Genomic DNA, 22,399 nt, shown 5'->3' on the forward strand with positions numbered 1-22,399 from the left:
GTTTACACGGAGAGGGCTGTCTCTGTGACATGAACTAATATACTTCTTCACATTGCTTAATATATTCTGATTGTGTGTGGTAGAATAAATACAGCTGGACAGTTTTTAAAATGTGTAAGGGGGAATAAATCTATGAACTTCTGACCTTGGCTGTCCCTGGCCGACCACATGCTAATGTAGGCCAGCCAAGCAACTGTATTTAAAAAAAAATGTTTTATATAAAATGAATATTTCAGGTCTAGATGTCATAAAATTTAGTATTTTTATTTATTTTATTTATTTATTTATTTATTTTATTTTATTTTATTTTATTATTTTTTTTAAATTTTTTTTTAAAGAGGCAGATTACAGTAAAAGTGACTATAAATAGAAATATCCATCTACATATTCTACTGGAGCATCTTAAATTGTTGACTGCATTGTCTGTTTTACTGTATTTGGTTATTTTCCTATCAATTTCCTATCAAAATCTGCGGTTGAAGAAGGCACTAGCTGAAACGTTTGTCTACTTAGGATTTTAATTGATCAAAATGGTGTTGCACAGCATGAGGAGACCAATAATTTACACATACACACACAAAAAAAATGCCTTTCAATGTTTGTGAATTGAGCATTTTGATTGCCAACTAAATATTTACTACTGTAATACAGGTTAAACAGAAAATAATACAATTGGATAGCTGTTTGAAACCTATATATAGGCCTTATTAGAGACCAAAGACTCAGTTCCGTGTCTGAAGTACATTGTAAAGGCAGAAATGGAATTGACATTTCAGTTGACAGTTTTACCTCAGAGTTTGAGCATTATAAAGTTATGTTCAGAGCATCTCTATCGCTGTGTATGCTGCAGCGTTAACCCGGTCTGTGTCTCTTGTTTGTGTTTTACGCAGCATCGGGCCCGAGACAGTTCACCCCCTTCTGGTTCTCGGTGGAGCCCGTCGACACGCTGGCTGTGCGCAGCTCCCCTGTCTTCCTGAACTGCTCGGCCCACAGCGAGCCCCCGGCGCGGGTGGAGTGGAAGAAGGACGGCACCTTCCTGAACCTGGCCTCCGACGACCGACGCCAGCTGCTACCCGATGGCTCCCTGCTCATCCCCAGCGTGGTGCACTCCAAACACAGCAAGCCAGACGAGGGCTTCTACCAGTGTGTGGCCACCATCGACAGCCTGGGCACCATCATCAGCAGGGCTGCACGCCTCACAGTCGCAGGTAAGGCCTACAGCTGACCCTGTTCAGCGGGTATTAACTAGTCCTTTTACACTTTAACAAACCCTTTTAAATTTCAGTCCACTACTAATGAGATTAATGTTACCATGCGTTCACAGTGGATTGAAATTTGGATTTATTAATACTGAAAGTACAGATAAGTGACTGATATTTCACACCCATAAGTTGTTCAAGTCAAAGCAAGAATCTGTCGCAGCATCTGGTGAATTTCACACTGTTTCTCCTACGAAGCGCTCTTGCAGGGTTTCAGAGCCAGCTAGCATCGTACTCTTTGAAGCCCCCGCAGACTGAAGCCCAAGTGGCTTGATTCTAATAACTGTCTTTAGCACACATGTTCTCTCTCCCCCTGGAGACCCGCAGTCTGACTGCAATAAGAAATGAAAATGGGTGTGGTGGTGTCGGCTCAGTCCTGCTTGCAGGAATCGCAGGGGCCGCGTGGTGCCGCTCAGCAGCACTGCCTTCTGTTAGCAGCAAGCATGTACTACAGTGTGTTATGAAAACAGCGCAAAAGAGAGCTATTAAATATTTAGAAAGTGTGCAATTTGAAAACCAAAAAAGTGCTCCCTACTTGGTTGTAAACAATACATACTAAAATTTAACACAGATTCAGCTGGCTGTGTGTCTCTCTACCTTTGGTAGCTCCAACCCAAACAACAATCGGAATGTCTGTATAACTACCTGCCTTAGATGAAATCTGCCAACAGCCAGCAGGCTAAAGAACATTGTTCAAAACCCTCAACCCTGACCTGAACTCTTAAAAGAGCAGGTCTGTACAAAACAATTAGCTGACTTTCCGCTCTGCTGGCTGGTAATAAAGGGGTTAATTGCATTGGCTCGAAAAGGCCCCTTACTTTAAGAAATACACAGGAAATTGCCTTGCGATGTGACCTTTGAGTTGTACAGCAATAGCAAACGCAGCACGCCGACAAATTTGATGTACAATATTTGTGATTGATGAACGCGAGCGAGTCCCCTTTCTCATCCCTCTCCCCACTTCCCTCCTGTGGAGCGATACACAATTGTAGCGCCCAGGCTTTTACTAATTTAAAGGCCCTCTTCTCCCTTTTCTCCATCCTTTTCTTTTCGCTGAGAGATGAAGCCGCAGACAGATGCATTTAAGGAGAAAGGGATTATCTCTCCGCACGGCTGTGTTGCTCGATTTGTATTCAGATGTCGCTCCTATTAAATGATAGGGCCGTGTCTGAGAGATCGGTAATGAGTATTCTGTGTCTCGTCCCTTTGGTGTGCTTGATAGAGCTTGCGTTGGGCTTAACCTTGTGTGTGGGTGTGGGGGAGGCACAACCAGCATTAGTGAAGAGGGCTCTTAAAAAGCTGTATTAAACTGCCATCAGAATCCTTCTCTTATTTTTGTGTTTCATTTCAGTATTTGTGGAAATTGCCCTCCTCACAACTAAATAAGTAAATCCCTGTGCTTGCTTAGAATCCTTCATTCTTAAATTAGGTTTTAATTCGGAGTCCCTTGCCTGCATCTACACTGCGAGTCTTAAATTATTACTTAGTGTTACAGCCTTGTGCTGTCTTACCAATGTTTTTAACTGTTTGGTAAAATTAGCGGTAGGGTCTACGAAACAAGGTGATTTTCTTTCTTCAATAGTGTCCTCATTTATAGTCTGCTGATATGCTGTACATCCAATATTGTACGTGAAAAACAATGTCAAATAATGAAGTAACATGGTAATAATACTGCAACATACTCAAGCGCATTTTTTCTTGGAAATTTGATTTACAGAATCTGAAGTTTCTGTCATTCATATGTGAGATTGAACTTGTGACACTGATTGAGGTCATTGTTGGAACAAATCCTTCAGTTAATTCTGTATCCGTGGGCCCTCTTACTCCGGCTGCATTGCAATCCCGAACCTCTGTCATCACTCCCTGACGAGCCTCGTTCTCTCTGCCGTGCTGATGGCTGGCCGGTGCTCCAATAACGCCACGTCTCTGCCAGCTAGCTAAATCTGTTTCTCATTAAAAAAAAAAGAAAGAAAAGTGAAACCCAGCACACTTGTTTTCATTTCTCTGGTTATAAAATCAAGATGTCCACACAGGGAAGATTAGACTGCTTTTCCTGAACATCTTTGATTTTTAAGCAAAATATCCATTCCCCTGAAATCTCATGCTTTTCCTGAGATTGCAAAGCTTGCTGATCACACAGCAGGCTTCCATCACAATGAAACTGTATGGGCCGTACCCATATTGATAGACTGCTGTGAGTGGAAGCTTAATTCACTGCAGTGATCGGCAGGCATGAAGATTACTGTGTGCGTGTGTGTGTGTGTGAGAGAGAGACAGAGTTTAAATTCATACAGTGTGGTTATGAAGCTCAGCCAGAAGATTTTTTCCTTTGAGAGGTTGGTGGTTGTTAAAATGTAGTCTCATATATGTGTGGGCTCACAAACTGACATTATTTATGGATACAAAAGATCAATTTCCAGTTACAATCTACTGAACCAAAAGTTATTACCATCTTGCAGCTGCACAGGGACTCTTACTGTATTCTGCAATCATCACTACTTTAGGCTTATTGCTTATGTTCAGATTTGCCCAAAGATGCAGCAAAAATCTCCATCAAGTATTGGCCAACAGTGTTCTTGAGCTAGCACACCATTTCATATGGAGCTCACAATTGCACTACCTGCTTAGTATGGGCACTGAGGTCAAGTCAACATGGGTGTGGTTTACTACATACATTTCGCAGGGATACAAAGATCTTAAGAGTTTCCCTACAGCAGCAGTGCCATAGTGCCATACGGTCTTTACATTCATTAAAGACATACAAAAATGACATTGCACAGATTTTACTAATCATATTTAAGCCCTGGTTCTGCAAGGACGAGGCTATAGACCATCATACTTGTGTGTTGAGGTGAATTAAAAAAAAAATCAGTTGCATGTAATGTTGAACGGCATACTTGGTTTCAATATTATAGGACATACACAGTTCATACCGCAAAAGTAATTGTCAAGATACCTAGTAATTTAGATTTATTTATGGAGTTTTCAATTTCAGCTTGTTTCATAATTTAACCAGTACACGTTTTGTAGGGAGCTAGGACATAGTGTATCCATTACAAATATATTCAAGTCATAAGGATATTTCCCTCCTCTCATGCTTTTTTACTGTATGTCCCAGTATCATTTCCTCCCAGCTACCCAACACAGGAAGACTGAGGCCACTGTACAGAAACCATAACCCCTGTTTCCTTCTCTCCCTGAGACCCAGGTCTCCCCTTTTTCACTCAAAGGAAAAAAATACTCTTTAAAAGAATTCGCTTAAATAGTTGTAATGAATCTGTGCATTCTGCAAGGAATTCTTTGTAATTGAAATAGACATTCATAGTAATTCCTATTGGCTAATTCAAGTAATTCAGGTGGAAATGTGCTGAACATTGACCTTAATCTTAAATGTTGTCATTTATTTGATTTCATATTTACGTTAAGGACAAGCTATTTCACAGTATTCATTCTAATTTTTTTAATTTCCACTTACACCTAAAGAAGATTATTTTGAGGGCTTGAAAGCTTCTGTTTGTATATCACAATCAATCTAACAAACAGTATCAGCTCTTCAAATCAATGACCATAACTACAGTACTTTGTATTTCATGATGATTTTCTGTGTGTGAGTGGATACTCTGTGCTCCAAGTCCATTGCAGTGAGGTCAAAGCCTGCGCTTGATATGACTTGCTCCTAAAATCGGGGGATTCAGAGACGTTTGTGCCTTTTGTGGGAGGGGTACTACAGGAGACTTGGTGTAAGACTGTTCTGTTTCTTTTGAAGCTGTGGATAAACAATGTCAGAAACTCCCTCAGTCATCATTTCTGAGGTTAATGCGCTCAACTGCTTGAACGGCTGTTGCTTAGCGTATGGAATTTGAGCCACGACACAGTGATGTCCAATGAAATGCATGTACCGAAAAAGGCATTCATTGAGGAGGATCTTTGTGTACTGGACTCCTTCTGGTAGGTCTCTCAAACTGGAACGCAAATGTAGCTAGGCTGAGTGAAATGTTCTGTTTATCTTTGCGTGTGAAGCTGTGGTGTTTACATCGTCTAGAGATTGCCCCATAACTACCCATAATGCAATGCCGAAACCCCTCTCACAATACTGACTGCCAGGTACCTGGATTTCCATGGCAAAGTACCGCAGCTTGCCTGCATGTTTCGCTAATCTGCAGTAACCTTGGGGGTGTAGTCTCTGCTTATCCACTGTGGGGGTGCTGTATCAGCTGGCCAGTGGAGCTGCTGGTTGCCTAGATTCCACAGAAGATCTGAAAACGCACATTGGCTCAATCTACATAAGAAAATGTTGAAAATTGCACCACGCCTATTGCTTACCATAACAAGAAATCTAGACGTGACTCAAATATTGTTGGATGAATCCAGCTTTCCAAAGCGATTTGAAACGGAGAGGTGCTGTAATATCTTCACTCTAGCAGGCTGTGAGCTGCGCTCAGAACATCCGAGTTCTCCGGGGTACGCCGCACTGTCAAAGACGTGAAGCGTTTTCAGAAAAATCTAACTTTCGTGTATTTTGCTTGCCTTGGAGAAGAAATTTCTTGCTTACTCCTCACTGTGTAATAAACCACATCTGTATGAAAAAATGCAATTTACATTTTAGAAAAAATATTCCTCCACCGTCTTCATACACAAACACTATTTACTACAGCTATAAAAAAAGCAAAAACAGACAGACATACTACTTTAGGCAATAAATGTGAGAGCCAGTTCAGTGTAATACAATCGTCTCATGAAATTGCCCTCATTAGCTTTCCCTTCTAAATACAGTGCATTCATAAAGGTTTACATTTTGGCCATTGCCATTTTAACTATGTTGTCGTGACTACGACCAATAGCAGCATTCTGAAAAGGAGACCTTGTAGTGCAGGGAGGCCTTTTCAAATAGCTCGCAAACTGATTTGAACCCGTGGGAAGAGTAATGTGTCAATTCAGCCACCAGCTATCAGTGTGTTGTTTCAAGGCTTTCTCTTATGAACACTTCCAGAAAGCTGATAGCACTAGTTGTTGTTCAGATAAGGAAACTGTACAGGAAAGTACAAGACTCTGCTGTTCCAATGAAGGCGTGCAGGTGATTTTTCTTGGCAGTAAAAGTAAAATAAAAAAAATAACAATTGCTTCTTGGTCTGTTTTGAAAGTATAATTTCTCTCCCGTCAGGATTTCAAAAGGAATTTGAAGTAGTTAGTGTGTGACTCAAACTGTCTCTTAAAATGTCAGTCTCTGCTCATTATCCTCAGTGTCTGCCAGTTGTCTTGGAGGTATTAAACTAAACCCATAAATTAGTACACATTAATGTCGTCCTCACTGTTTTTGGAGTAATTATTTCCAGTTGTGAAACCAGTTGTTTTTACCAGGCAAACCTTTTTTCAATTTCGTTATTGAAGGTATGTATTTTTTTATTTATTCATATAAAACCTGTCCCTTTTATTTCTATCACTTGTACGTGACTTGCAAGAGGGAAAGAAAGGCACATGTCTCTTTAATTATGAGCATTAAAACACCACAAGTATTGTGCTTTACAAACTGCATGATCTTCTCTGGAGCTGTGAACTTCAGAGTTTTTTGTCGGACCACTAAGACACTAATAAAGACAGTGAAACAATTGTGTTGAACTTATTTTTAATACTGAAGATCCCCAGAGTTTTAAAAATTCTTAATGTTAAACGATTTAATCCAGTTTGGTCAATAATGCTTCCCAGTCAAGGCGGCTTGGTCAGGTTGTCCTGTGATTTTACTTTACTTAAGATGCCATCTAGTCTGTTCATCATGCCAGTTTAAATGGACTTGCAGTGCTTGTAAGGATTTTTGCAAAATGAGGCCTGAGAAACTTAACAGAGCTGCTTAAGCCTGGTCTTTTGGACTGGAACCAGTACATTTCAGTGGACCATTTTAACTGGTTTGGCCTGGAAACTGGGCCCACCGCTGTAGTGTGAGCAGTATCAGCTTATATATTGGACCAGGTATACTGTAATTGTGGGTTTGGTCTGGTACTAATTCATTTTACAGAGCCAGTCAAATGTGAACTGGGAACAGTGAGTTTTTATTATGCTTGTTCATAATTGTGTGTTCTGGCTGCTATCTGTTCGTGTTGTTTGCTAAAGCAGGCTGGCTCAGGGCAGAATTTTGCCAAGAGGGTTTTTTATTTTATTTTTATATGACCAGTAAACGCAATTTGGACTACCATTATGCTATGAACTGGAGCAGTAAAAGAAAGGTTGGCAAATACTGGTGAAGTTCAAACATAGGCACCATTCCACTCCTTCTGGATATCCGGCACATAGACTGTCAATCTGCTTTGATACTGTGAATGTTTCAATGCATATGTTCAATTTAAAATGTACACATGGACTTGTAATTTTATATGTAACTTTTGAATTTATTTCTAATTTTACATGGATTTTCACATACATTTTTGGACATCTAAGTCTTCATAATACAAAACATTGATTCCCTAGACGTTACTACAGTACTTGTAAAGTAATTTATTTCCCTGGAAAACCTTAAAAAAATGTGTCCTGGCTGTGTGAAGTCACTGATCTTCGCTGGGGATTCCTGAGGGAGCATCGCAGTGGCTCTGGTGCTTCTGCAGGTTAGGGAGGGGGAAATTTGTCAGGGACTGTTTCTCTTCATCGTGCTACAGCGAACCTTACTGGCCAGGTGCCTGGTGAGCTCAGGTAGGCATCTACTAGGGATGTGAAAGACAAATATTTTGACTATCGATAATTCCACAGCTGTTGAGGTCGACTAATCGAATAGTCGCCCCCCCCCCCCCCTCCCATTCAAAATGAGACGTACATTAAATTCGAAATAATGCAAAGTGACAATTATTGCAATTGCAATAAATTCTGAACTTTATTTTAAAATACTTAGCTAACTTTGTTAAATAAACATTAGGCTATGTAAAAAATACCTTCCTATTAGGAAACATACAGAAATGCCATAACAGCAGCAATAACATAAGCATACCGTCAACTCTCGTGTGAGACTCTCGTATTTTGCAAGCAAGTGTTATTTTTTTTACCGATATTGTCACAAGCTTTTCCGTTAATTACAATTTCAAATGAACTATAAAGGTTGTGACAATTAAAAAAAAAAAAAGTATAATTTTTATTCAATTATTAATTTAATTTTCATTCAATAATAGTTTAGCAATGTGAGCTGCGAGGCAAACGCCTTAACATTAGCATCCTTGTGGCAATAATGTTTTCCGGTCATAACAGCGAAATACAAAATGCATTAGACTATCTAGCTAGCTAATTTATACAATCCACTTAACTAAACGATTTACTTTTCCTACGTTTTCAAACCACACACAACATGCAGACTACCGGTCTACGTTAAACCAGATCGGAAACATACCTGTGCGTTCGAGTTCCAGTGAATAAAAAATAAATAGCCTGTATAGGCAACAGCTTGCTATGTATGTAGCTAGCTTAATAATATTAATAAATAAATGAATTAACAAAAAGGCCTGAGTGGCATTAACGCACTAGCCTTCCATGGAAGCAAAAAAAAAATCCTAACTAAAACTTTAGGAATAGTTAGGCTAGCAATGTCCATTATTATCATCATGTTCACTTATTCTTGTTTAAAAAAATCAGCATGTCCATCAGGTCCGGCAATACTGCAGCAGACGGTGCTCAGGCAGAGTTGTTTGTTTTTGTTTCCACTTCAGAGCCTGAGTAGCTATTGCACTGTGATGAAAATGCGACACAAGACGGCTGGCCGCACCGACTACATTATGTATGGCACCAAGTTTAAAGCCATCGTTGATGGCGAGCTGCAGAGTGTGTGCAAAGCACAAATTCGAGACCCATTCAACAAACTCCGAAGATGATGTTGCTGGCATTGTCGTGAACACAGGCAGTGATTTCCCCCCCTAGTTAAACCCGAATGGTCTACAGCGGTGTTAACACATTTGCGAGATTCTCTGCTGTATGCCTCTCTGGCGTGGCGCGAGTCTGTAGAACTACGTTTTTCATTTCCCAATCCTCAATGAAATGACAGGTTATTATGACGTACGACTCGGTATTCAGTGCAGTCCACGCATCTGTAGTAATCACCACCTTCTCAGCCTTTGACAAGTTTCTGCTGACAGACGCTGCGGAATCGGCATGCATTTTTTTCGAGTCGAGTGGTAATTGTTTTAGTGCAGGATTTTTCGTGCATGGATTGTGTATTCAGGTTCCACAAATTTCATCAACTCCCGAAATCCCTCACCTTCAACAAAACGTATGGGAAGCATGTCCTTTGCCACCATATTAGCAATAAGGGCTGATGTTTTTCAGCACGTACGACGTTGTCACACTGACGAGGCCTCACCGCAAAGGATGCAATGGCGGTTTGTTGCGGTCCTCTTTTCTTTTCTGTCGTTGCTAGCGTCACAGAACGGTGTTTGTCTTTTAGGTGGGTTAACATACCAGTTGTAGATTTGTGGTAGTTTAATTGCACTGCACATATTTTACACTTAACAGTGTTTTCATTTACTTTGTCAGAGTATTTCCATGCTGAACTTTTCTGTGAGTAAGCCATCGTTAGCCGAGGTACGTTCTAGTTTAGCCAATCACAGACAAGAAATAACAAATCCCACCCTCCAGTCAATCTTCATTACCGCTACATAGAGAGCCAATCAGCAGTACAGCCTTTAAAATAAAATCAATATATACATTTTTTTTTTTTTTTTAGCTTTCGAATGTTGGATTCACTTGTCGATAGGTGCCATCGTTATCGAATAGTCGAATGTTCGACTATTCGGTCTCACCCCTAGCATCTACAGGGCTGTTCTTTGTCCTCCAGAGGCCGGTAGCTCACTGACATCCGCTCTCGAGTTCCTGGGTATAAAGAGGCAGTTGGCTCGGTCGTGGGGCCGTGTGGGGAATTGTTGCGGTGAGGGAAAGAAATTGGACATTCCACTCAATGCCTCCCTCTGGCCATGGGCGGTCCAGTTTTTTGATCATAGCCAACCTGGTTTAATGGAGGTGGGTTTAGAATATAGAAACACAAGGAAACCGGTCATGAATTATTTTCAAACTATATACTACTTGAGAACCCTTTATAAATGTGTAAAACACACATTTTAGAAATAGTCTTTCTTACAATGTAATTTGGTATATATTGTATGTGCAGGCATTTGACATTTGACAGCAATGTTTTTGAAACTGACAACACTTGTAGTTATAAACTCCCAAGTTGCTACAGACATCCAATTTCCCCGTCAAAATCTGTGTCACTATACCAAAGTGTTTATTGTTTGTAAAACTCTTTAAACAAAACTGTTATAAACAGTGTAACAATGTAATTTTATACACAGCAGGAAAAAGCGCTATTGTGTGACAGTCAACGGGAGTAAAATGTAATGCTCAAAAAAATATATATAATCAATAAACTATAATCAATTACTAAAAAAAAAAAAAAATTACTCAAGCATGTTAGGAAAATCATTATGCAAAAAAAGCAAGCAGAAAAAACACCCCTAATGCATGTGCTTGTTTGTTTTGCCTGGCTGTGCTGAACTCTCACTATGCTGGCCCCAGAGACCACAGGGTATCTCTCCTCTCCTCTGTGATTTGGAGCCTCGATGTCTTGGTGGTGCAGTAGCAGGGAGCTGCTGGGGTGTTCTAGGACAGTGAGAGAGGAGGTGGAATCAGGCTGCGAGGAGTGTGATGAGAGCCAGATAAGGTGCTGTTTACACCCTCCAGATACAGCTTGCACTTCTCATTGATTGGAGGCACTATCAGGAGCTGAGAGATGAGATGTCTTGATTTTTGTTTTCTGTCACTTCATTTCCATACTCCATTCCTGGCTCAAAGCAGCGCTGGGTTTGTCTGTTACGCAGAGATTACAAGGAGGGGCTTTTTTTTTTATAAGAATGGGGGCGGGTTGGTGGTGGTGGGTGTATGTCCTGCTCTATTTTCTTGGTTTGAACTTGGTTTGGACCTTCTTAAGTTATTGACACACAGTACTTCTTTTAACATGCAACGACAAAGGCTTTAAAATAAACATTCTTTCCTCGTCAACGACATTTTCAAAAGTCCCCTGTATTTATTTTGATGTGATTTTATTTTTTTCCCTCTGTTATAACACTACAAGCTCACTCCCTGTATTAGACAAGCCTTCCAAGCTGCATAGGTGGAATCCGGTGGGGTTACCAAACTGTGCTTCAGTATTCCTCATTTCATTTTATATACAATCATGCATCAACCGTGCCACTAGCCATTTTATCAGAGCTACGTTTATTGTAGACGACACGTTTGAGTCGCAATGCGTTCAACCTCAGCTGAGTGGTGTCGGCACGTTTTAAACAGTCAAAAAATCGAAATAAACAAAAACAAACGTGTTGCGTCGGCCACATACCCAGCTTCTTCACCTGCATCTCCGCTTGACTTCTCAACAAAGGGAAGTGCTCTTGTAGTCATAATGATGCAACCCCCAATTAAAGGGTTCAGCACATTAGTGAACAAATGGTTATTCCATCGTATGTGTTTTTCACATAATTAGCACATAATTGAAGTCTTACTGTACTTTATGGGCTTTAGTCAAAGAGAAAATGTCTGGAGAACAAAAGAGCAAATCCAATATGCCTATTAAGAATGGAGTGCTAATGAGAGGTAAGAATTTTTGAAAGCCTTTTAATGGTCTTGGCACTTGAAAGAAAATGAATAAACCAAGCCCAGTTATTTAGTAAAGCACAATACAAATTTAATATATCAAATACATACTGTTAAGAACTACAGTAAGTACTGGACAACAATGAGTGGTTTATCTTAATTTGACTATTTACTTTGGTAATATTAAAAGCCTGTAACATGTTATACAGTACATGCCTGCTTTCCAGTAGGCCCTGTTAGCAAATAAAGCCAGGGCACGGAGTTGATTTCCAGTCCCCCTGGTCATAGCTTGCTGGTGCATTGAGCATGTCCACAACCATCCCAGGCTTGATTTGAAGCTTGATGTGTTTGCCCAGTGTTAGTGTTACCTGCCTAGCCCCCAACTAAACCCTTGGGAAGCCGATCACAGTGATTCATGTTTCACAAAGCAGCATCCCACTGTGTCGTGTGTACTGTAGCAGTGCCGTCCACAGAAAAAAGGAAGCTGTGCTGCTCACGTCTCTATTGTCAGGTCTTGCTTTGCACAGACGCAGTGCTAGATTACATTGTGAATGGATCACTTCTCATAAGTAAATAATAGTAGTGGTAATTAAATAATTGAATGTTTTTAATTATAACGTATACGGTAACTGACACATACAGCATAAGGTCAAGAGCCGTTTGCTTGTTAAACTATAAAGAAAAAAACGGATGAAGCTGTGGCTAAGGGGGCAGATGACATCTATTGAGCTGGCCATTACCCAAATAGACCATTATATGACTTGACAGTGGGGCTATTTATAATGCTGCAAGAATAATATATATAAGCACACTAAGATATTTTATAACGCAAGTGTCTGACTGGGGTAAACAGGCAACAAATGCCCCCCCTTTTCACCTGTCACAGTACTAGTTCCCGTGTACAGCATATGTCTCTATTAAACTACCTAAACTACCTTTCACTCAATTCTGTCAGGGCTGTGTGTGCTGGCCAGTTTGGGGATGTGTGGAATTGTGTTTAGAGACATGGAGCTTGAGTAAGATGCAGTCTGCGAGCAATTCGTTAGCCCCTCTCTGCGTCTCTTTTTTCATCTTTCGGTTCTGTCTCTCATTGTCACTCTTTCTCTCACCCTCGCACATTTCTCTTTGTCCTTCCAGCCTGTATTGGCCTTATCTCAGTCAGTCTCTTTCAATCTCTCTCTCACTCTCTCTCTCCCTCTCTGCCAACCCCCCAATCTTTCTGTCAGTCTAGTCTTTTATCATCTAAATTAGTTTTGATTTACCATTCACCCCAATTTTAAAGGTGTGTTTTAAAGGTTTTTAAAATGTTACAGATTTTTTTTAAACACATGTCATTGACAAACTGGTTTTGGGGGGGTATAGCAATGGATTAGTTTAGTTTAAACGTTATTTATAACCTCCTTCTGCTGTAGGTAGTCCAGAGCCATATCTATTTGCCTTAGCAAGGGAGGAAGTCCCAACAAACTACATTTGCAGATGTATACAACTTGCTTCCTGATAAGTGCCCAGAAGATTTAAACTCTGAAATAATGAAGCAAACTGACACCAAAGAATGGTATTGTAGGTCACAGTAATTGGCGTTAAATTCTACGCGCGTGTATTCTAGACTGTACATTCACTCTGAAGCCTGGCGTAGGTTTTTTGCTGTTGAGTACAGTATCTTGGTTAAATCAGAATGGGATGATATTTTATTTTCTTGTGGTTCATTCATGCAAGGATTTGGGCATAGTTTTAAAAAGCACCCCTTTAGCGTTTGGATGAACCTGTTCTCCAGGTCTGCGGTGAGTCAGGGTGTGCAGTCACACTACATTTAGCCTTCCTCGTGAAACATTCCTGTTGATCCCCTGTCAACACAAGCTGAGTGTTTAGCACCAGGAGAAGAGACTGAGCATCTGAGTAACTCCGGCTGAGCGCTTGTGTCACCCAGTAAGACCGGGCCAGCTATACCTTTGTTGTGTGTTATAAAAATAAATGGTAACCTCCAACATTTGACTTTTGTCTCTCTCTTGAATCAAGTACATTAAAATCGTCTTAAAAGCCTTCATACCAAATCAAAGTTCATATAGTCATGCATGTGTTAGCACAGAGAGAAGAACAAGAGGGCATAAATGGAAGCTGAGTCAAAGTAAGTTCAGAACAGAAGGTAGGAAGCACATATGAATGCATGGAATTGCCTACCAGGTGGCATAATTCTAAAACCCTGGGAACAATTTAAAAATTGTGCTTTTCAATTAGAATCCCCCCCCCCGTAGGGGAGAATTGGTGTGCTAACAAAGGACAAGCCTTGATGGGCCGAATGGCCTTTTCTTGCGTTCTTAAAGACCAGCGTAATGCAGTGTTTGTTTTAGACTAATTTGCCCACATTGGTAATAAGTCTGGTTCTTGTTGTCATGGTTTTGTTTATGGTCATATTGTGAAATTTAGCTGAATTGTATTAAACTTTTTCAAAAGGCATATATATTTAGATATACAGTATTTAGAAAGACCGTATTAAAACGTAAGTTTTAAAATATGACCATAATAAAGAGACAATTAAAAGTGTACAGTTATGCGTTTATTGATGTTTTCATTTCATTCAACATGCGTGCTGCTCTGAGCTCATCTTGAGCCCGGCTGTGCTGAATGGGGTTTCAATTGAGGGACTTCCTTGGGAGTCATTTATCATTGGAGTCACCTCCTCTGAACTCATTTTATCAGGAGAATTTTGCTGATCTACAATCTGAGAGAACAGGACTTTGTTGTTCAGAGAAAAAGGAGAGGTGGGTTGAACCTTTTAAGCACAGCGGATTTCATGGCCTGTCATCACTATTAAGAACCCATCAACCACTGCTTCTGTGCCGCTTTACAGCTGGGCTGCTGCAGCACCTAGGCTAGAATCTTCCACAGTCTTGCTTGTTTGCTGTAATTATGGGTCATACCAAATCTTAATATGCAGCAGCAAGGGTGTTAATCTCAGCTTTCATCCGCATACTTGTCTTAAGCTTTGTGTGGTTGCCAGTTGGTATTAAAATGTTCCTCTTGGACCGCCTTCACTCCCTGCCCTTCTCACGCCCTGTGTCCCTGCTTGTACTGATGCAGGTCTCCTTGTAGTCCCTACAGGTTCTGGATAGAGCCAAGGATTTCATTTGTAGTGCCCCCTTGGCTTTTGGTCATTAGGTAGCATTAGATTATTTTAGATATCATTTTTATTTTTTTATTTTATGTACATGCCTTCATGAAGGGTGCTGTAAAAATGCAAGTTTGTTTTGTAATAAATGTTCTTAAGAGAAATATTTTTTCTTTCAAGCTCATATGTGGTAGCCTGGTGCAGATCTGCTACAATATTTGGCGTTTCATAGCTTTTGAAAAGAAATAACGCATTGGCCAGCCCTACGGCAGAAATGTTGAATTTGAAATGCAAACAATTGTTTTTGAAAGACTTATTCATTTAACCGGGTAGTAACACGAGATTTGAAGTTTGGGTACTTTTAGAATGTGCCAGCCTCTAAAATAAAAATGTCAGATATATGCAATTAACATATGGAGTCACAGGTATTAATGACTTTAACGTTACAATAATGAGATACCCCAACCCCTGTCGTAACAACAATCAAACACAGATATATCATGAAGAGAACTCAGACACACACACACACCTGCCTCAGCTCACATACCGCTGCAATCAGTCTTTCACAAGACCAGCTAATCATTTGCATGGGTGGCATTTCAATTTGCCAGTATCTGTCACTGTGTCTCATTTCAATTGGGAGCATTATCAGTTGCGCTCAGGTCAAGCAAATAACCATGAGGTACACGAGTCTAACAAAAAAACACTAAGAAACTTTGAGGATTTTCTGTTTATTTCTAACAAAAACATTCCAGTAAGTCTTACCTAATATGTATTGTCATCATTTTGTAGGTCTCACATCTTTCTATATGAAAGACTCGCAGAAAGTTCGATTTTGTAATGATATTTTTTTTCTAAGGTAAGGTTGTAAAGAAAATGTATTGATCGCCACTTGCAGATACTTTAATGCTGCACTCCAGTTCTGTGCATTCCATTTCAGGAGGCTGCATGAAGGAACGCGGCCGACATTGAAAACACTGGGAAGGCAAGCCCATGCTTCTGGGAGTTTGAGTTCTTGCAAGGGAAATAAGAACCAGGAGTAATTTTTCCTTTTGCAAAAACTCAAGCGCCAACTTCGCATATTTTCACTGACCCGAATTGCAACATTAAAAAGAGTGCAAAAGATGCTTGATTTTTTTTGTTTTGTTCACTAATAGCAAATACTTGTTTGACATAATATGCTCACCTCTCAGATAAGAAAATGTGAGGTCGACAAAGTGATGCCAATACATATTAGGTAGGATTTAGTGGAAATATGTCGTTAGTTTCACAGTATGTACTTTAAATAAACCTTTTTTTAGCAGGAATTGATGTTCACGTATTGTTTTTAATGCCTTGGTTATTGCACCTTAAAGAAGTAGGGGAAAACGGTATTTCTGTTGTATTGGTGATGAGCTCCGGTCGCCTTCAGAAGTCATGGGAGGGGTAAAAACATTTTTCACCCTCCTTTTGGAGTACAGTACAGTGTTAGAGTTACTGGTTATTCATCTTCGCTGTCTCTTATCAGTCATGTTCCATTAATTGATTCGTCTGCCTTATTGAACTGCCCTTCAAGATAAATTATACATTTGATGATGAAAGGACCCAGAAAAGGCTAAACATAAAAGCTAACAATCATAATTGGTTATCTGCAGTGGTGTAGTGTTCTGCATCTCTGTTGATTTCCCTGGCCTCCCTGTAACCTCCTTGTACCCTGGCTTTATCCACGACTCACTCGGTGGTAACAATAAATAGTGGCTAGAGAGAGAGGCACTACCTCATGCCCTGATAAGGGGTGGGGGTTATTGGGTGCCGTCAACACATTTATCAAAGCTGTATAATGGGATCTCGGCTCCCAGGATGCAGCGGTTTCCATGGCAACGACCTCTGTAGAAGGTTAAATTATAACTGGGTAAGAATGAGCCAAGTTCCACAGAATAAAAGGAGACATTAACACGATTAAGCTTAATACAATCAGCATTGCTTTAGATACAACTCAATTACCTGTAATGAAAACATCATTTCCATAGTGGAGGGGGGGCAGGGGGGGGGTAAGGGTGGATAGGTTTGGCGCAGTCACAGAATCTTGCATTCTCTCAGGAGATGATTTCCTGTTGAGAAAAGAAGGCCTTAACCGTTTCCCTTCCACTGTTAAGACACTGACTTATTTCACTTAGATGTTGTGGTGTTTCCCAGCTTGTGTGTCTGCTTGTACAACACTGCTGTATGGCCATCTAGCAATGAATGATAAATCCAACATGACAGAAACGTAGGAAATAGGGAATCGCGTGCCAATTACTACATTTTCCAAATTGTGCATTGCCTCAAACTGCAGACTCGTGGAAATCCCTGCCTCGTAGTGGCGTTTTCCACAGAACTCCACACAGAGGTGTGACGAAGTAACAATCAGGCAGCGTGGGTCGGAAGCATCTACTCCACAGGAAGTGAACCTTCTCTACAGCAGGAGAAGTGGGCTTCACATACAGTCAGACTTTAAATAAAGTCTGGAAACTAAATTATCCACAGCAAAATAAAGGACGAGAGGAAGTCGTGCTAATGATGTGTAATGTGTTTTTTTAATGCTTGGTAGCTGTACTTAATCGCTTCAGATATATAATAGACGGCACAAGACTTTCATCTGTTGTTGCTGAGATATACAGTAATAGCCCTGATAGGCATTGTGGGTGAAACCTCAAATTCCAGTTCACATATAATGAAAAACATTTCCTGAGTTAAGGAAAGCCAGCTGCATTCTGTCTTGGTTATGTTATGTTATAATATTTTTTTGATTAAATAGTACCAGTATCATGAGTCTGCTAATGAATGCGAAATAGTTGAAACCATCTGCGTTCGTTTGAGGAGAAGGAGAAATCGTTTTCTTTAGCTGTTCATGAAGTAATTCTTTTGTGCAATTCCTTTGTAGTCGTCTTCTCTCAAACATCGTCTCAAATTGCTTTAACCATTTCAGTACTGTACAGAAAGACAGCTCATTAAAGCTTTAAAGAATTATCTTCGCTCTTTTCTACCAGTCTACATGCATTAAATAAAAGTGCTTCAAAATATTTGTCAGTTTCTTGGCCTACATTTTCTGGCTTGAAAACTGTAATTTCTGGATATCTCTAAATATTTGTGTACATAGAGAAGACTCTTGTCTGCAGCTCTTTTCCAGTTGCATTGTATTTCAAAGCCTGGCTCATTAGCAAGGCTTTAGGGGAAAACAGCACAGCTGAGATTTGAAGAAGCCTTCCACTGTTAATATTTAGACAGCTGCTCTAGCAGACTTGTACACAAAGAAACATGTGTTATTCATGGAGGACATCGTCAACATTTAAATACAAGCATCTCAATTGTTTCCTTTGCCTAGAAATCGCTGTTTCCATAGCGACTACCATTAGATTCCCTTTTTCATAACTATTTGCACACCTGCGACCTTTCTGGCCCTTGTCTGTTTGGTTTTCAAAAACGAGTGCCATCACTTAGTAGTGAATTAGTATTTAATAGAACGCTAGGATATAATAATGTACCAGCAGCACCAGGTCTGTGCTGGGTACTGTACAGTATTAAATAGGTACTCGTTATAAATGAATCAGCGCTTCAGTGGTGCAGCCACCATGGGCACCTCCACAGACCTTTTGTTCAGCCGTTGTCACAAGAGAAGAAAGCTGCCATCCTTTCAAGTACAGAAAGCTGGCGAGGCGCCTCGTCTTCAAAGCGCTGCGTGCAGCTGATGGAGTGCATGTCGGATTGCCACTGAACCGTGTTGCCATTCTCAGGGAGGATGAGTAGATCTCCTGCCCTGGCACTGCAGTTTCCGATTCCCCTCACTGCCCTGAGCTCATTCTCCATCAGTACACCTCCTGTCATTGCAGGTTAACCCTGACACTCATCTGTCCCTCCCAGCACAGACATTGCACTGCAAGGCGGGGGCACTTTTCAGTGCTCAATCTGGGGGTGTTGATAGTTTAACCTTTCGCTAAATGTTAATATTTCGAATTTTGCCTAAATGTTTAAATGTGTAGGCCAAATATAGTGGTAAGTGTACAGTGTATACTTTGTTTCCAATGTACACAGTATTTTCCTTATACACTATATATGCTGTACACATACACTGTTATGCACAAATACATGTCATACTAAGTGCTTACAATGGCTTTCCTAAATTGGTTTCAAACATATGTTAGAGTTTAAATGTTTTTAACCCTAAAGTGTAAACGTTTCTGAAATTAAATGAACACCCATAGCTCAAGTAAATGTTTGTTGTTTGAAAGAGGCTGACACTGTTGTGTTCGGCAGCTGTATGAATGTATGTTAGTGCCGTGTATCAAAAATAATTTCCCCTACTCATTTATTCAAACCTTACCAATAAGCAGATTTAGATTGCGTCCTCCTTTATAAAGAATTATTAATGCATAATAGTCATAAAATATGCACCCATTTCAGAAAGTTGATATGGTGAACTAGGTCACATTGAGATGGCTGCACCGTTCATAGGGTCACAGACAGGCCTGGTTTTTGAATGACTTTATGCATATTGTAATGGGATAAAATAATTTGAGGAATTTTGTCCTTGTTAAAACCATTTTATGAGAAGGAAAAGAGATGGCAGAGTTAAACATAATATTTATAAGTTGCACTCTAGAATTTTCACATCTGTAGTTAAAACCTGGTAGACCCCAGTGATTTTTTTTTATTTTGCCGAGGTTTTGTTTTGTGGTTGGTCTCCAGCAGTAAGCATGTAGAGCATAGTTTACTACATGCTGTAAATCCTGTAGCGTTTACTATACTCCTGTCAGGTTGACAGAAACTGCTAATAACCGAGGCCCCTGATTGCTTATAAAGGTCTACATTCCTCACTCCAGCCCCCACTTAAAGCACAGTCCATGTGTTTAAATTAGCTAAACTAGCAGTGAGTTTGTGCCCCGGGACTCTCAAAACGGTCACAATCTGCCCATTTCAGGGAGATTACATTTCATAAAATCATTGAAAACATCGCAGGCCTTTCTTGTTTTTTTTTTTTTTTTTTTTTAATAGTAAGAGAAATTAGTGACACAGTCGATCCCTCAGACCTGACAAAATGGTGTACCAGGATCCTTCCCCCTTGGTGTATTCCTGCCTGGGATCGGACACGATCTGCAACAGCAGAGGCTTGCTCAGTGATGTAAGGGCATACTGAGACCAGTGCTCCTGACACAGCCTTACTAGGAATCCACAAGTATCCCGAAGACGCTGTAAATCTGGACAAACAGGGTCACTTTCTAGCATGATAAAAATATTACACGTTTTGTCTGTTTCATCTCCAACAAAAGTCTCCTACCCCGTGTTAGCACTGGGTTGGCAGTGCTTGTGCTGGGTTCACCCAGTGTGGTTTATCTCTACTGTCTCTCTGAAATGAGAATCCACCTACATTTTCCACCAGTCCACGCTCCAACCTAAACAGTTGTCCTTGTTTACAGTGTACCCGTGTGATGATCCACATGTTGTTTCTGACTCACCCAAAATCCTTTTCTTTCAAGGGCAGCTTTAAACACGGATGCAAAGCTTCCTCATTCTCATATATCACTACTAGGCCTCGCTGCCTCTCAGTCCTTCCCTGGCCTCATCCTCACAGTTGCTAGGCCTCACTGCCTACTGGTCATTTGACTAAAACCACTAGGCCATGCTACCTTCCAGCCCCCCCACTCTTACCAGTAGACCACAGTCCAATTACTGCGTTTCCCAGTCTTCATTCCTACCCTCTTGTCCAGAGTGAATGGCATGTTATTTTTTTCACCACGCTGTCCATCTTGTTGCTGACTTTGGTATTGTGCCTAAGGAATTAGTGTGCAGTCCATTTCTGGGTGAATTCGGAAGCACGTTCTCCTATTGGCTTCCTCTCCGCCTTTTATGAATCATTCCTAAATGTTGTTTTTGGATGAAACATTTGGAAACACACAGGAGAGATTAGAAAAAAAAAAACTTTACGCTGGGCAACAAATTTCCTGAGGTTGGTGCTTTTCAAGGGGAGGGGGGGAGTCTTCAGGAAAAAAAAAAAAAAAAAGTTTTAATTGTATTTGCCATAAATTCCGATGAAACTTGACCCTCGTCTAGGTTACAAAACAGTTTGAATTACAGTTTAAAATATTTTACCTCGGTCTATTAACTACATAAACCATTCCATAATAAAAGGTCTTGAATATGGAGAGCTATTTGCAGATTAGCTGGGCCTCCGTATGTGCTGTGAAAAGCTACTTGACAATTCCTTGGAGCATTTTAATTATGAAAATATAGCCACATAATGCCAACACTGTTAGCAGTCTGATTTCTGATGATATCTCATTGCACATCATTACAAGTGAAACAGGAACTAGACTAGCTGTCCTTCTCATAACAGCGTGCTCCTTAAGCAATACTAGATAAAGGGACTGGGGGGGCAAGTATCATTAAGAAGAAGAAAGGGAACAGAATTTCTGAGACGTGGTATAAGAGAGCTAGCCATTCAATGTGCCCTTGTATTCAAAAATGATAAGCCACCTTATTTGGCAATACCAGCTTCACGTTAAGTACCCTGTATATAAAGTACAGGCCTCGGTGAATTAGCAAAACCAGTTTGCTTTCTCATGGGATCATTGGGGGAGAAAAGGGAATCGCATGCTAATTGCAAAGAGCTGAATTCCCCCAAACCTGTTAAGTACCCGTACCTAGGTAACACTGCAGCCACATTTGCTACACTTTCACCTGGCCTGGGTACAGATGTGCAGTGGTTTCAACTTGGCCCTCTCATAGGCCACATCACAAAATCACTGCACAGTCACTTGATTGAGAGAAGCCCAGGGCGCAATGGCTCTAACTTGTACAATTTAAGGTCATTTTTCCTCCTTTGCATCCTTTTTTAAACCACTTCAGTTTTCAGTATGTTTAGAACTCTGAGATGTGGGAAGTATAGAATAGCTGATACCAGGCTATTAGGTTCGATATTTATCTAATAAGTGACGGCATACGAAGCTTGGAGTAGATGTGTGCCAGCGGTGACGGAAAACCTGTAACCGTAAAATAATTCCCATGGGGAGGTAGTCTGTGTTTATGCCATGGTTTTTGTTCCCTTTTATTAAGATACAATTTTTAGCTTGCACAAGTGGACCTACTTGGGATTCGATATACAAGGTACAAGGTTGCATTAGACCAGTTCTTTTCTGCAAATTAACCACTATTATAGTTCCATTAAAGATTTTTGGCTGTCACTTGTTGGTAAAATTCCTTTCTCATTGACCTCTGTAATTATTTTATTGTGCAATATAAATATTAAAATCAAAATACCAGCTGCCACAACAATAGGCATTCTGTGTGTATTGCAATCACACAATACAGGTAAATAGTTCAAATCACTTAAAGGCCATGGCTAATTTAATAAGAAGAGAAACATCGCTTTGCGAGAATGCAATTAAGCAAGGCAAATTAGAGAACATGA

The 22,399-nt window shown here is 40.3% G+C and overlaps 1 protein-coding gene across 9 annotated transcripts in view; it reads left to right on the plus strand.

Annotated features, from left to right (window-relative positions):
- LOC117964337 (neogenin-like) overlaps nucleotides 1-22,399 on the plus strand; it is a 161,981-nt gene that overhangs the window by 60,574 nt on the left and 79,008 nt on the right. For all 9 annotated transcript variants that reach the window (XM_058994986.1, XM_058994985.1, XM_058994987.1 and 6 more), the window contains exon 2: nucleotides 891-1,208. In XM_058994986.1, the coding sequence (XP_058850969.1) occupies nucleotides 891-1,208 (318 nt within the window). The remainder of the gene's footprint in view (nucleotides 1-890; nucleotides 1,209-22,399) is intronic.

Source organism: Acipenser ruthenus, chromosome 21 (assembly GCF_902713425.1).
Source record: "Acipenser ruthenus chromosome 21, fAciRut3.2 maternal haplotype, whole genome shotgun sequence".
NCBI lineage: Eukaryota > Metazoa > Chordata > Actinopteri > Acipenseriformes > Acipenseridae > Acipenser > Acipenser ruthenus.